The sequence below is a fragment of the Zootoca vivipara genome, chromosome 15 (assembly GCF_963506605.1).
Source record: "Zootoca vivipara chromosome 15, rZooViv1.1, whole genome shotgun sequence".
In the NCBI taxonomy this organism is placed as follows: domain Eukaryota; kingdom Metazoa; phylum Chordata; class Lepidosauria; order Squamata; family Lacertidae; genus Zootoca; species Zootoca vivipara.
The window spans coordinates 13,384,367-13,400,086 of record NC_083290.1 but is presented as its reverse complement, the minus strand read 5'-3'; the positions used below and the strand labels follow the sequence as shown (position 1 = coordinate 13,400,086).

At 46.4% G+C, this 15,720-nt stretch overlaps 1 protein-coding gene across 2 annotated transcripts in view; it reads left to right on the top strand.

The window, feature by feature from the left end:
• The window catches only part of CAMKK1 (calcium/calmodulin dependent protein kinase kinase 1), a 92,931-nt gene that overhangs the window by 53,558 nt on the left and 23,653 nt on the right, over positions 1-15,720 (top strand). For both annotated transcript variants that reach the window (XM_060268457.1, XM_035139790.2), the window contains exons 5-12: positions 1,700-1,751; positions 2,019-2,152; positions 3,541-3,577; positions 4,326-4,347; positions 6,388-6,476; positions 12,545-12,744; positions 12,962-13,015; positions 13,791-13,864. In XM_060268457.1, the coding sequence (XP_060124440.1) occupies positions 1,700-1,751; positions 2,019-2,152; positions 3,541-3,577; positions 4,326-4,347; positions 6,388-6,476; positions 12,545-12,744; positions 12,962-13,015; positions 13,791-13,864 (662 nt within the window). The remainder of the gene's footprint in view (positions 1-1,699; positions 1,752-2,018; positions 2,153-3,540; positions 3,578-4,325; positions 4,348-6,387; positions 6,477-12,544; positions 12,745-12,961; positions 13,016-13,790; positions 13,865-15,720) is intronic.

Below are 15,720 nucleotides of genomic sequence, written 5' to 3'. Positions count from 1 at the left end.
TTTAAGTCTGAGATTACCGTGGTGACAGCGCCAGGCTACTAGGACCTGGAAAAGACCAGGGTTCAAATCCCTGCTTAGCCATGCAGCTCGCTGGGTGACTGTTCAGACTTCCTTGGCATAATCCACTTTGCAGGTTTGTTGTGAGGATAGGATGGGGAGGAAGAGGACCACATATACACCTTTGAGCTCCCTGGGGGGGAAAGTGGGGTCCGAATGAAATAAAGAAATAAATTGGAATTGCATATATTAGGCTAGATTGCTTGCAAAATAAGTATGTTAAGAGGAGCATGCATAAATGTGTGTGCAAATGTTCATACAGATAGCTCAGTTAGGAAGAGCATGAGACTTTTAATCTCAGAGTTGTGGGTTCGAGCTCCACCTTGGGCAAAAGACTCCTGCATTGCAGGGGTTGGACTAGATGACCCTCGTGGTCCCTTCCAACTCTACAGTTCTGTGATTCTATAGCTTCGTTGTTTTTCAAATGTAAACTGAGTGGAGGGAAAAGAGAAATTGAGAGACCGCAATTGGCAGATTTGTCGCTCCTTCCTCTTTTGTTGTTTACCCTCCCTTTCACCCTATAGTCCCAGGAAAGCTGACCACAATTAAAACACAGTATTGAAAAACAGTTTATTGCGGTTCGAGGACCCGCCCCCCCGCAAGAAATAAAGACACAGTGACACATGAATTTAAGTTAATGGGTAAAATAAGGCCACAACTTTATTGGTTAGAGCAAGTGAGAGGTATTGGCTTAGGCACTGGACACACAAGCAAGCATGACTCCACCCCGCTCGGCGGGGAGTCATATAAGGTTAACACCCAGTGGGAGGAGCCTGTTGATGCAAATACAACAGGAAGCTTCCCCGGGGGTCGTGCCATGGCCCTAGCCACCAGCAGGGCATCGGACGGGATCCATGACTGCCGGATCCCTTTAACGGGATACCCCTAAAAGAGGAGGGTTGGATGATGGCCACAACCAGTCCTCAAACACACCAGACAAATACATATTCCAATGCCTAACCGTCAATACCAAACGAAGTTGTGACGAATTGCTATGAGGTAGGCGAAGAAACCAAGAGGCCGGTGCCAATTAGCCAAATGGATTAAAAAAAAAAAACTCCTACCAGGCCCCTTGGGCAACCAAGGCAACCAACCAAAGTCCATAGCAAGGTCAAAGCAAGCACACAAAAGGAAGACCTAAAGGGAGGGTGGGTGGGAGATCCGACAGGATGCAGCAGCAGAAAGAGGATTTGAATGCTGCTGCGCCGCTTTAAATGCAGGTAAACCCCGCCCCCCAGCCGGCCCTATTGGCCAGCCAGAGGCTGAGCGCGGCAGCAGGGATAGGTTGTAGCAGGGGGCCAAAACACTGACCACAATTAAAACAGTAAGAGCTGTTCGACAGTGGAATTTGCTGCCAAGAAGTGTGGTGGAGTCTCCTTCTTTGGAGGTCTTTAAGCAGAGGCTTGACAGCCATATGTCAAGAATGCTTTGATGGTGTTTCCTGCTTGGCAGGGGGTTGGACTGGATGGCCCTTGTGGTCTCTTCCAACTCTATGATTCTATGATTCTATGAAAACACAATATTGAAAAACAGTTTAAAACAAACTAATAAATAGAACGGCTTCTACTTACTGCTCCAAATTACTACTTACTTGCCTTTTTATAATACACGTCTCCTCCTCACCCCTTCTGTTTCACTACAGGCCATGAAAGTCCTCTCCAAAAAGAAGCTATTGAAACAGTATGGATTTCCACGTAAGTATCTGTGCCTTTTTAAGGCTTAGGGAGCTTATCAGAAGGGGTAGGGCAGGCACACACTTCCGTCTAGGCAAACAAGGGGCATTCTGGGAGTTCAAGGACACATTCCAGCCAGGCAAAAACACTCAAGGAAGGTGCAAAACAGGGCCAATATGGGACGATACTTAGTTTGTGAGGACAACAACTTTATGAGCATGCAAGGAGACGAGGAAAACTACTGCTGACTAATGTGTAAACTGGTGCAACTTGTTCCTTTGGGTAAAGGTCGGCCTCCGCCTCGAGGGTCGAAAGCTGCTGCTGGGGGACAGGCAAAGCCCATGGCCCCGCTTGAGCGGATCTATCAGGAAATAGCCATCTTAAAGAAACTGGACCATATCAACGTTGTCAAGCTGATTGAGGTTTGTCTGTTTCTGTTGTGTGTCTGATCCTGAAGCATCCCTGCAAATGGCGCATGCAGGGCCACGTAACAGGGGCTGGATGTGTCCTCTCCGGCAGGCTTTTTACTTGTAAGGAAGCTAAAGAACATATAGAATAAAATAGTTTCAAAACTCAACCCCCTTTTGTTAAATGTGCCCTGGAGATCAGATGCATTTCACATCCTGCTTTCAGATCAAAATGCACTTTTCTCTCTCTCGAATGTGGCCAAGTTCTGAGTAAAGCTCTCCAGGAACCAACCCCAGACATTTTGCAATTTCCCCCCTCTTTGGGAACAACTGCAACTTTTATAATGTTGTTCCCCAGTCCCACAGACAAACAAGAGTTAAAAACCCATCTTTTCCGTATAGTCTTGCTACCCTGTTTCTCCGAAAATAAGACGTAGCCATAAAATAAGAGGTAGCAGGATTTTTAAGCATTCAAGGAATATAAGCCATACCCCGAAAATAAGACATAGTGATAGGCGCAGCAGCAATGCTGTCCGTGGCAGGAGGAGGAAAAAATAAGACATCCCCTGAAAAGAAGACATAGTGTTTTTGTTTGTTTTTTTGGAAAAATAAGACAGTGTCTTATTTTCGGACAAACACAGTAGTCTCTGTACGCCATTGCAGCTAATGCCACATTCACACCATAGATTTAAAGCACTAAGGTAAGTTCCGCAGTCATGGCTTCCCCCAAAGAGTTCTGGGAGTTGTGGTTTGTTAAGGGTGCTGATAACTGTTCCTCTCACAGAACTAGAGTGGTTTAACAACCAACTCTTCTTCATAGGGAATTGTAGCTCTGGGAGGGGGGATACGGGTGATCTAACAACTCTCAGCACCCTTCGCAAATGACAGATCCCAGCCATGACTGTTTTAAATGGCATCGGAGTGCTTTAAATCTATGGTGTGAATGTGGCCTCTTTAAGTTCTTGCGGTCTAAGGTCCACCTAAATTCTTCTGGGAGTAAACCCACTGAAATTAATGGAGCTTACTTGGTCATGTCCATTAATTTCAGTGGGTCTGCTCATGAGTAAAACCAACAATGGATACACCCCTAAATGTTTGCCTTCACTGTCCCTTGTGTCAGGTTTGAGATGGCAACACCCACAGGGAATAAACGTGCCCCTTCCTACTCTCCTGTAGCAGCATCACTCAGCCCTCTTTTACCAACAACTCTCAACACCTTCGTTCGGATTACAGTTCCCAGGCTTCTTGCGAGGGGATCCAGGACAGCATAAAGGCAGCATAAAACCAATCTGCGTTTTGTGCTGTAGAACGATATCCTCATCCTTCTGTCATTCGTAAGCTCCTTCCCTCGGCCTGTGATCTGAGGAGATCCCAAAGGTTTGAATAAATCTCTTTCCTTCCAGGTACTTGATGACCCCGCAGAAGACAACCTATACATGGGTAGGCATTTCCATCTTTTAGAAAAACGTAGTTAATTGGCACCGGTTATTTGCGTCGTGTGCCTTTCAGAGTAGGGGAAATGCAGATGAGCTGTGTGAATAAGTGGGGCAAGCGGGTATCAAGCAGAGCGGCTGCAAGTGGGACCTGCAACAAAATGTCGCAGCGTGCGGTTACCCCTGTTTCGTGTTTCAGCCAGCCAGCCAGCCACGACTCCCTTCAGGTTGCTCCATTCCGTTTCTCTCCTCACATTTTCCGATCCCTCCCACAACAGATAATCAGTATGCTTTGTGCTTAATTTTCATTCTGCTGGTGGGATTTATTTGTTTCTGAAGGTCCACCTGTCAGGAATTATTTTGCTGTGATTCCTGCATTGTAGGGGGTTGGACTGGAAGACCCTTGAGGTCATGCCCATTCTGTGATTCCCTTGGAGCAGTTTATAGAACTGGGACCTGCACAAAATATTATTTCATAGAGCTCTCCAGTTCAGGGTCTGACTCAGCTACCCATGTCCATTTCCAGGATACTCCATTCCAGCCCCCCACGCCCGCAACAGCCCACAACTGAGCATGCACCTATATGGAGAACAAGTGGCGTAAATTCAGCCACAGCACAATCCCTTGCATGCTTACTTAGGACTTTGTTCAACATAAGTGTGTGTATTAGCCTTGCAGCCTCAGCAAGTTAAAAGGCAGGTGGTTAATCAAGTTCGTCCTTTATTTAATTTTCTTCCCTTTTTTGTCTCTTGCAGTGTTTGACCTCCTGCGGAAGGGGTAAGTAAGTAGCTTGAACCTGACTGCTAGATAATGGCCAAAGGCCTGTCCAAAAAAGGTTTGAAGTCGGATGTTTCCTCAGGCTCCGACCAACCTGGTGCCTCCCAAGAAGCTTTGGACTACAACTCCCATCAGCCCCAGCATCATACAGAAGTGCTGGCTGGGGCTGATGGGAGTTGTAGTCCAAAGCTTCTTGGGAGGGCTTCCAGGTTGGCCGAGACTTATTTCAAGTGTTTAAGGCTTCAGACCACCTCTCCCCATATGAACCAATCTGGACCCTGTGATCCAAACCTGTGGCTCTTCTTTGTGTGCCCCTTTCATGAGATGCCTGGAGCGTAGGCAACATAAGAAGGGGCCTTTTCAGAGGTGGCTCCCCACTTGTGGAATGCTCTCCCCAGGGAGACTCACCTGGTGCCATCATTACATAGCTTCAGACGCCAGACAAAAACCATTCCTTCTTCATCAGGCCTTTGGCTTCTAACCATCTATGGCCTTTTTGCATGGGTGGGTGCGACGATCCCACCGCTACCACCAAATATGCGACGATCACACGGCGCTATCACCAAATTTGTGACGTACCTCCCTTATCTATCACTAGCAGTGTGTCGAAGGAATTCAGTTATTTTACAAACAACCCACTATTCTTTCTTTCTCCCAAATAAACTCCCTGTCTTTATATGGGCTCGCTAGTAAATAGAGTACAGATCCAGCTTTCCAAATAACGTGGCTCAGTATCCTTAATAACTCCAGGCAAATGTTACAGGAACTATCTTGTGCCCACAGTAAGGATTCCCTCTCACCTCAGGTTCACCTCAGCAGCAGTTTGCCCCAGCAACCTTTGCTACTTTGTGGCACCCTTTCCCTGGCACTTGCCTCTCCTGTGCGTGACTTTGAGGTATAAACTATTCTCCTGCTCCTCAGGTTTAGTTTTACCTCCCCTCTTCAGTCACCACCCTTTTGAGTTCAGATACGTTGCTGGAATAAGGAGGAACATCCGATTTAACACAACATATAAGAAAGCTTTATTTAACTGGAGGACATGTAAAATTCTTTATGGTTTCATTTGTATAAACTCTTAGTTCATTATCTTCGTTACATATAACTCAGACTAGTTAATACAGTTCTGGTAAACCTCTCAAACACTCTACTCTCCACTACCACCCACACACTCCCGCTCCCAAAACCCTCTCAACTGAATTAACGGCTCCCCATCCCCTTTAAACTAGTGGCAGTCCCGCCCCTCCTGGAATGGAATGCGTCAATCAACTAATAGGCTGGGTTTAACACTTACCACCCTGGAGTTCTATTCAAGCCAGCCCAATCCATCACAGTGGGATAATAATAATAATAATAATAATAATAATAATAATAATAATAATAATAATAATTAATGTATTGTTATGGTTTCCCCAGCCACTCTGGGTGGCTCCCACCAGAATATTAAAAACATGATAAAACATCAAACATTAAAAACTTCCCTAAACAGGATTGCCTTCAGATGTCTTCTAAAAGTCAGGAAATGGTTTATTTCCTTGACATCTGATGGGAGGGCGTTCCAGAAGGAGGGCGCCACTACCAAGAAGGCCCTCGCAGCTGGACCTCAGTGTCCAGGCAGAATGATGGGGATGGAGACGCTCCTTCAGGTAGCTTAGGGTTGTTGCTTTTTTTAAAAAAAAAATGCTGGTTTTAATGTACTTAGGTGTTTGTTTTTTGCTTAAGAAATTGTAACATGCTTTGAGTTGCAAAAAAGCGACTAATAAATTTAACTAATGGTAGCAGTAGTAATAATAATAATACGACTGAGACACATTTTTGAAGTATGTGGATTTTATCAGTATTTTGTATCATTATACGTAAAACACTTAGAGAGGGTTTTTCTAAAAGTTAAGCAGTCTATAAATATAATAGGATTTCCATGGAGAATTGAGGGAATCAGGTTTGATTGCAGCTCCACACTGAACATGTCCTTCCCAGATTGGTCTTATGTGATGATATGAAAAGGCCTTTCACGTTTTTCCTGTTTTTTTACCCCATTTTTAGGCCTGTCATGGAAGTGCCGTGTGACACCCCCTTCACCGAGGAACAGGCCCGACTCTACTTAAGGGACATCGTCTTGGGCATTGAATACTGTGAGTATCAAAACGACACGTTTCCATGGCATTTGGGCGGAAGGGCACCCAAGGACAAATTGGGGTAGGCCAAGTTCTGGAGCCTCCAGATGCATATTTGGAGCTGGCCCCTAGGACCTGCTTTCTAGATTGTTCCGGGCCCTTCTGGAAATATATGAGAGGTTGGCGCAGCATAGGCCTGGTGGTCTCCAGCTATGTTACATCCACCTTCCGTATCTGCAGGCCCCTGGGACATAGGCACCTGCCGACTCAGACCTTTGATCCATCAACTCAGTATTGCCTACACTGACCGGCAGTGGTTCTCCAGGGTTTCAGACAAGAAATGTTCCCAGACCTACCTAAATGCCTTAAATAAATCTCTTTGAAGCTGCATCTTCAGAGGTGGCTGCTGTAACTGCAGATTGGCATGTACAGTGACCTCCTCTGAACTTTGACAGGTGTCAGTTATGACATTGGTTTATTGACAGGTGGGTGGTTCTGCCCCATGGAGATGGAGGAGGAGGAAATAAGGTTCTGACCCACCAGCTAGATCCAGTTCCTCAACCCTAATCTGCTTTATATTGGAGTCAGGCCATTTGCCTATCTAGCTCAATATTTCTTACACTGACTGGAAGCAGCTCTTAAGGGTTCCTATGCAGAAGAGCCTCTAAAACAAAAATGCAAGTGTGTGTGTGTAAGTGTGTGTGTGTGTGTTTTAAGGCTTATAAAAATAACTTAAATTCTGTTGCAACACAGGTTTGTGCCCTATATTATTTCTTCTCAAAGTAGACCCATTAACGGTAATGGACTAACTTGGGCTCATTAATTCCAGTGAGTCTACTCTGAGCAGTTGGATATGATCCTTAGGCCCCCCTACCTGTCACCAGACGTCCCTGTTTCCCGGGGACAGTTCCCAGATTTACAAATCAGTCCCCTGGCAAAATCCACTGAATTCGACTGAAGTTGAAAAGTGTCTCTGGATTCATTGAAAAAAATCTGGTAAGCCAGGCTGACCTTGCCAGAACTCTCCCCAAAGCTACAGAATAGGCTTAATGTGTGAATGATTACTCTCCTTTGTCTAGAGATGCCCTCATTCCTTTTTTAAAAATAAAAATCCCCCCACACCCTTTGCAAGGCTCAAGCTGTTCTCATTACAGTGATGAGCACAGGGTGGAGGGGAAGAATCAATTTCTCCACCACCACCACCACCCTGCTCACTGCTTCCTTCCTACAAATCGTAACACCTTTATTGATTGCGTCCAGGAAAGCCCGTGGCGGTTAATGTGGAGACGGTCTGCGCAGCACCCTCAAGGGAGGTGTTTTAATCTGCGGTTGAACAAGCGGGTTTAGGAAGAAGGAAGTGTGTGTGTGTGTGTGTGTGTGTGTGTGTGTGTGTACTGTTGATGAAACCACAGGGAGGTTGCAAGCACTGCAGTTGCTCACTTTAGCCTCGATTCACAAGCTGAGTCCTGCGGCAGTGCTCCCAAACTCCACCAGCGGTGGCACACACAGACCCCCTCGCCTTCCATTGTTTGCGCTTCCCTATGCCCACCTCTGATTCCATGCCAATATCGGTGTTAAAGCAGGGGTCAGCAAACCTTTTCAGCAGGGGGCCCCTCCAGTGCCCCTCAGACCTTGGGGGGGGGGGCGGGGGCGGACTAGATTTTGGGGAAAAAAATATGAACGAATTCCTATGCCCCACATATAACCCAGAGATACATTTTAAATAAAAGGACACATTCTACTCATGTAAAAAAATGCTGATTTCCGGACCGTCCACGGGCCGGATTTAGAAGGTGATTGGGCCGCATCTGGCCCCCGGGCCTTAGTTTGGTGGCCCCTGGTGTTAAAGGGAAGCACCCAGATATAAACACCCCCTGGGTTCCCGAGGGCTTTGCCACCCCCCGGTCTGGTTTACTTAACATAGGGGCTCTGCCTAAGGGTAGCCAGATGCGACAATTTCCCTTTCTTTCTGTCAGTATAGGGCAGCTTCCTACATTCCTCTTCAAATCAGCCCTCTGTTCAGAATAATCAGGACTAGAACCATGCTTTACTTGAAGTAAGAGACCATAGTTCAGTGGCAGGGCACCTGCTTTGCATGCTGAAGATCCAGTCCCCAATGGCATCTACAGGTATGGTGCCACGGACTGGTTGGACACAGAGGAATGGTGGGAGGAGCCAGCTGGGGAACCACCAAGGGAAGAAGACTCGGAACATGGTTGGTGGCTCAGAGGGAGAAGAGGGAGAGGACTGGGGTGAAGAGGTTTTGAAGAGATAGCAGGGCTTAGTGAGTGGGGAGAGTCTGTGGCAGAGAGAAGTCCATAATCAGAGGTTGGAGAGGGGCCAAGAGGCAGAGATGAGTCAGGCTGGTGTAGAGTCATGGGTGTCTGTCCTTCCTGCTGTGACCAGCTCCCCTCCCCGCTGGTCTCCCAGGACCAGGAGAGGCATGAAATGGGAGGAGCAAACACAGCCATGTAGGCTTAGTCTCAGATTGCTTGGGGAAAAGCTTGGAGAGGAGGCAGCTGTGAGAAGGCGGGGACCTTCAGTCTCAGCAGCTGCTTCACGGAGGGCAAGACCTACCGGAGATGAGTTGCTATGATCATTAGGCCTGACACTCCTGTGCAGATCCTCTTTCTGCTAATAAAGAGTTAACTCCAATTTGCTCCTTGCGATTGACTGCAGGCTCGCCCCTGTCCTATGGCTGGGGAATGTCCCCCTCCCTGAAACCCCAGAGAGAGCGACTGCCAAGTCAGTGTTGACAAATACTTGGTCTGATTCAGTGGAAGGCAGTTTTCTATGTTCCTGTGACCTCCCCCCCCCCCCCGCCCCGGTCTTCACTTCCCCTTAGATTCCCCCCATCCTACATCTCCCCCACCCCACCCCGCTGCAGATTTCTTTTGATAGGGTGTTAAATCATTCCTCCCCTCCAGATGCTGTGATGCGAAGCCGATAGCTAAAAGCTTGCTTCTGTGGCGGCAAGCGCCTTATGGATTGCTCTTTGTCCTTGAACTGCGGCAGGCAACTCTGCTGATCAAATATAATGCAGCAAGCCTTGGCAGACGGCATGATGTGCCATTGTGCTTGAAGTGCATTTGTTCATTCATTCATTTCCCCTCCCCCCCTCCCTGAATGGTGGTGGAATCTGTGTGGTTCTCAGGCTGCTGGCTTCGAGGCATGAAGATGTCAGCGAAAGAAAACAGGCTGTGAGGTTTCGTTTCAGACATTTTGCAGTAGCTTTCCTGCCTCCTTTCATCTATAATCTCAGTCAGCCAAACTTACACTCTCTGGTCACATTTGCATGGAACATTTTAAAGCACTGTGGTACTGCTTTAAATAGTCGTAGTTCCTTCTCTCCCCCTCCCCCCCCCGCAAAAAAAAGAATTCTGGGAGTTGTAGTTTGTTGAGGGTGCTGAGAGTTGTTAGGAGACCCCTATATTCCCCTCATAAAGCTACAATTCTCAGAGGTCCCTGTAAAAAAGAATTAATTTGAAAATTGCTCAGCTAGGTTTTGCTGGACTAGAACTCCCATCCGTTCCAGCACGTGTGGCCAGGGATGATGGAAGTTGTAGTCAAGCAAGATCTAGAAGGCCAAAGGTTCCCTTGCACCAGGAGTAAGAGAAGGTAGATTGAATTATGATGCTGGTGTAAAAATGGAGCTTGTATATAATTTGTTCGAATTGCAAAACTGCAAGCCTTGATATTAGTAAAGATACACACACACACACACACACACACACACACACACGGTATATATTTAAATTGAAAGAAGGGAAAATAGGGAGGGAGAGAGGAAGAATAGGAAGAGAAGGCAAAGATGTCCCATAATAAGAATTTTAATAATAATAAGAATTTTATTGTTTATACCCTGCCCATCTGGCTGGGTTTCCCCAGTCACTCTGGGCGGCTTCCAGCAATATATATATATATATAATGTCAGACATTAAAAAAGGTGCCACTGCTGAGAAGGCCCTCTAATAAATAGTAGTTTTGCAAGTGGATAGCTCAGTTGGTTAGAGCATGGTGCTGATAATGCCAAGGTTGCAGGTTTGATCCCCATATGGGACCCCTGCATATTCCTGCATTGCAGGGGGTTGGACTAGATGATCCTCAGGGTCCCTTCCAACTCTCTGTTTCTAAGTTTTCATGACAATGGGAAGTAGCGTTGTTGTTTTTCCCTCCCCTGGGGAACCTTGACAGAAGCGGCGACAGGAAAGCATCTCATATACCAAGGATGCGTCTGAGCAAGGAGCTGAACTCTCCTTCATGTTTGTTCCTGCGCGTAATGATTACCTGTCACGGCCAACCTGGGAGCCCATTTGTTAGCTTAACATTTTGCCAAAGCAGCTCTTCAGATCGGCTCCTGGCAGAAGCCATGATTCATCCTGCACTGGGTCTCTGTTGGCTGGGAAGCTGCCCAGTGTGAGCCCAAACGAAGACTGGGTCTCACCCCCCCCCCCCAGTTTCATAAGATGTATAGGTGGGTGGGGGGAAACAACCCTCCTGTCAGTCATCAAAGCCATCCCTCCCAGAGTCAGGACAATTAAAAATGATAGAATTGGAGATCTGGAAGGGACCCCAAGAGCTATCTAGTCCAACCCCCAGCAGTACAGAACTCGCAACTAAACTGACAGATGGCCACCCAACCTCTCCTTGAAAATCTCCAGTGGAGGGGAGTCTCATCACCTTCTGAGGTGGCCCGTTCCACTGTCAAACAGCTCTTACTGTCAGAAAGTTCTGCCTGGTGTTTAGTCGAAAGCTCATTTCCCATCCTTTGAAAGGCTGCGTGTTTTGCTGCGTCCTCGCAACCAAGAGAATGGCAAGAAACAGTTGCTAAGTAGGGTCTGATCCAAGCCTTAGCCCAAGAGGCGTAGGAACGCAGGAGGCATTTGCAACGATGGAATTCCTCGAGCATCCGTAAACCAACTGTTTTGACTGATAACATAGCAGGACCCCTTTAATAATGAATTCATTTATTTGTTTGACTTAAAACACACACATACTCCTGAGCTCACGTAGCCCTGTTGACATTCTCCGTGTGTTGGTTGGCAATTGGCCCTCTTTGCCCTGTCCCATTACCCAAACCGCCAGACTGCAAGCTGGGCACTGCAGCAGCATTAAAGATGCAGGTCACATCCATGCACCAAAAACTTTTTTTCCCCTTTTGCTGCAAGGGGGTGGTTATGCAAAAGAACCTGACTTCGGACTCTGTATATCTACCATGCCGAGAGGTGCAGAGTCTTTGCCTTGAGACTGAAATTACCTTGATTTATGGCACAGCTGCCCTTGGAGTACATTCATACATACATAATTTTATTTCTACGTTGCCTTCCTATAGTTAAAACCATCCTCGAGGCAGCTTATGGGAAAAAGAAATATGTAATTACAGACATAACAAAGGTAGTCATAAGAACTGAAACATCGAAAATTTCACAACCAAATCGAACAATTTCCACATTAAAATAAGATTTAAAATAAAGATGCAAAACATTAATATCAAAAACAACAACCAAAACCAACCAAAGCAATACCCCAGTACAAGAGCTGTACAGAACAGCAGAACCTTTTGCATTCAGTGCAGGTGCTCTAACCACTGAGCTACAGCCCCGCCTCCATCTGGAGAGAGTATCAGATCTCTCTTAGTTATCGGGATCCTTCACTCGCAGCCATGAACAGAAAGTCTCTCTCATGTATATTGAATTGTGCACCGCAGCAAAAAATTGCAAACAGAACAACAACAACAACAACAAACAAAAAAATACCAGAGAAAAAGTAAACAAAGAATTAAAAATGCAAACCAGGCATCCCCAAACTGTGCCCTCCAGATGTTTTGGCCTACAACTTCCATGATCCCTAGCTAACAGGACCAGTGGTCAGGGATGATGGGAATTGTAGTCCAAAACATCTGGAGGGCCCAAGTTAGGGGATGCCTGATGCAAACCATAAAATGTCACTGCCTGGAGGGACAAAAGTGCATCTCCAAAGGGATAATAAAGAAAGCTATATAAAACTAAAAGGATTGTCCACCGGTGAGTTCCATCATTATTGAGAATAAAGGTTCTATGAAAGTTCTCCTCTCCACCTCTCTTCAGTGCATTACCAGAAGATCATCCACCGGGACATCAAACCTTCCAACTTGCTCTTAGGGGATGACGGGCACGTCAAAATTGCCGACTTCGGAGTGAGCAATCAGTTTGAGGGCAGCGATGCCCAGCTCTCCAGCACTGCTGGGACTCCAGCCTTCATGGCCCCCGAAGCCCTTTCCGAGTCTGGGAAGAGCTTCAGTGGGAAGGTAGGATGTGATGCGGACCCTATTTGTGGAGGGGACCCCAATAAAGACCCAATAAGAGCTGAGCATGTTCATTGGCCACAAAATGCTGACTGGCTGTAACTGGGGGTATGGTGGGGGAGCAATGGGGAAATGGGGAGGAGGTGGAGTATTCTGAGTGGGGGCAATTTATACCACAATGTCTGATTTTTTAAAAAAAACTGTGCTTGCTTCTTTTCAGGCACTAGATGTCTGGGCCATGGGGATCACTCTGTTTTGCTTTGTGTATGGAAAGGTAAGGTGTCTGTAAAAGTGGTGGTTGGGGCAGGGCCGGCCCACCCTTGAGGTAAGGTGAGGCAACTGCCTCAGGCAGCTGGATCCACAGGGGCAGCAGATTATTATCATTTATTAGAATTATGTGCTGCCCCTTCATCACAAGATCTCAGGGCGGTAAACAGAGCAAAAACACAAGGTAAGAACAAAAGTAAATGGTTAAAACGAGAACAACAAAACAGTGCCCACCAAACACACTTAACAGGCCGTAGAATATTAATCAGCCAAAGGCTGATTAATGGCCTGAAGTGATTTCTTTCTGGAGCTGTTTTTGATGATGGTTACTAATTGCCAGATGATTAGATAAAGGAATACTGAGCAAATGATAAAAAGAACATAAATCTCAGGCAGGCTCATGATGGAGAAGGAAGGCAGTTCTTAAGTGTGCAACTGAAAAGCGTCTTGTATGAAGATGCTCTAAGAATCTCTCTGCAGGAATCATAGGAGCCAACTCCTAGGGGCCGGGGTCCCTTCACACACCCCACCCCAATAAAATACTTGAGGGGGCTGGCCCCCCTCGAAGTTGATGGCCGTTGCCATTCAAATGGTGTGACCTCCCCCACCCCCAATATTTTAATTCAAGTTGGCACCCCTGGCAGGTATACCCCAGCCTCCTTGCAGAGCTGAGCTCTCAGGGTTCCTTGGGATTGGTTATAGAGTTTTAGTCTGTAAATGCAAACAAGAGGGCTAAAGCAGAGGATTCACAAAAGCATGCCAACTTTTGCTCTGTTTTACAGTGTCCTTTCATTGATGAATTTATCCTCGCACTTCACAACAAGATCAAGAACAAGCCGGTGGATTTCCCAGAAGAGTAAGTAAGTTTTGCAGGTCGCAGCAGAGCACAAGGTTGCTGCAGATGCATCTGGAATGCCTCTGAGTGCCAGTTCCTGGGAATCTCAAGTGAGGAGAAGGGCTGCTGTTCCCCTCGGATCTTTCTTGCGGTCTTCGCATTGGGGCTTCTGGTTCGCCACAGTGAGAACAGGATGCTGGACAAGATGTGTCTTTGGCCTGATGCTCTTAACCCACAAGTTTGCATTTTCACTACCTCTCATTGTGGATCAGAGGAGGTGGTTTTGCTTCACCTCGCAGCAGCATTGAGCACAGTTGACTGGTATTTTTCTGAGCCCCTGGAAGGAGTGAGACTATAACTCATTGCTCCGTCATGGTTGACACTTACCAAGTTAGACATTGTTGTCATTTACCAAGTTAGACATTGTTGTCATTTTCCAAGTTAGATGATCCCCCCAATGAGTGCTCCACATGTTTTTCTCCTCTCCTCTCCTCTCCCCTACTTGCCACTCTGTATATGTCCTGCCTGACATGAGAGAAAAGTCTTTCTCTTCCACAGCAAAGGCTACAGCCAGCTCCTCCCATACCGAGTGGGCAGATATAGCATCCTGGGTTAGTGGTTCTCTAGCACTTTCAATAAGGGCCAAGTCACAGGTCCAAGCATACCTGCCAAGTCCTGGACGCAGAAATCCGGGATCGGCAGCCGCGCGACACCGGAAGTTGCGTAGAAGCAACCTCCGGGGGCGCTTTGCTCTTCTTCTTTTTTATGTTTAAAAAGTTCTTTATTTCAATTATTAAAACATTACATATCATAACACAACACTCCAAAAAAGATAACATAAAATAATCTAAGAATATAGAAAGTATCATAGAAAGAAACATAACATAATCCGATAATGTATAAACACAACATAACATAACATTACTCAAACATTACTCAAATATAACTCAAGTATAACTCAAGTATCTAAATTATGAGGAAAAGGAAAATAAAAAGAAAGTAGAAAAGAAAAAGGAGAGAAGGAAAGGCAAAAAAAAAAAAGGAAATTAAATTAAAGTTAAAAGATATAAAATACTTCCGATTGATGACTAACCGCTTGCTCTTCTTTACACATTTAACCTGTTTTCTTCTTCCATTAACTTTAAAGCCACCTAACATAGGGGGCACTTTGCTCTTCTATAGGCACCAGAAAATGGCGGCGCCGGAAGTCGCTTCTACGCATGACCGGAAACGCATAAAAGCGACTTGTGGCGCCGGCATTTTCTGGTGCCTATAGAAGGGCAAAGTGCCCCCGGAAGTTGCATCCATGCGTTTCCGGACACGCGTAGAAGCGACTTTGCCCATAGAAGGGCAAAGCGGCACCAGAAAATGGCCGCCGGCAGGAGCGGATTTAAGGGAGAATAACGGGGTAATAACCGATACGGGAGACCGCCAGGAAACGGTAGGGAAAAAAGGGAGTTTCCCAGCGAAAACGGGATACTTGGCAGCTATGGGTCCAAGAGGGAAGACAGGATTGTGGAATTTCCACCCAGGGGAATGTGATCGGGGCTTGTAGTGGCAGCCAAGGACAAGAAACCGGGAGCCAGCCTTGGCTTCAAAGATAAATGGAGATGTATAAATAAATACATGAATAATGAGCCTGAAGATGTGATCCTGTATATTTACACATGCACACAAGCAAATTCATATATATCAAAATGAAATATTTTAAGAAAAATATTCAGAGCACACAGATGGTACAATGGGTCTGTGCATCTGGCTGTCAACCAGGTTGGTGGTTCGAGTCTACCCAGGGATGGCTGCGGGCAGGATTCCTGAATTGCAGGTGGCTAGTAAGAGCTGTTTGACTATGGAACGGTCTCCCTTGGGCGGTTGTG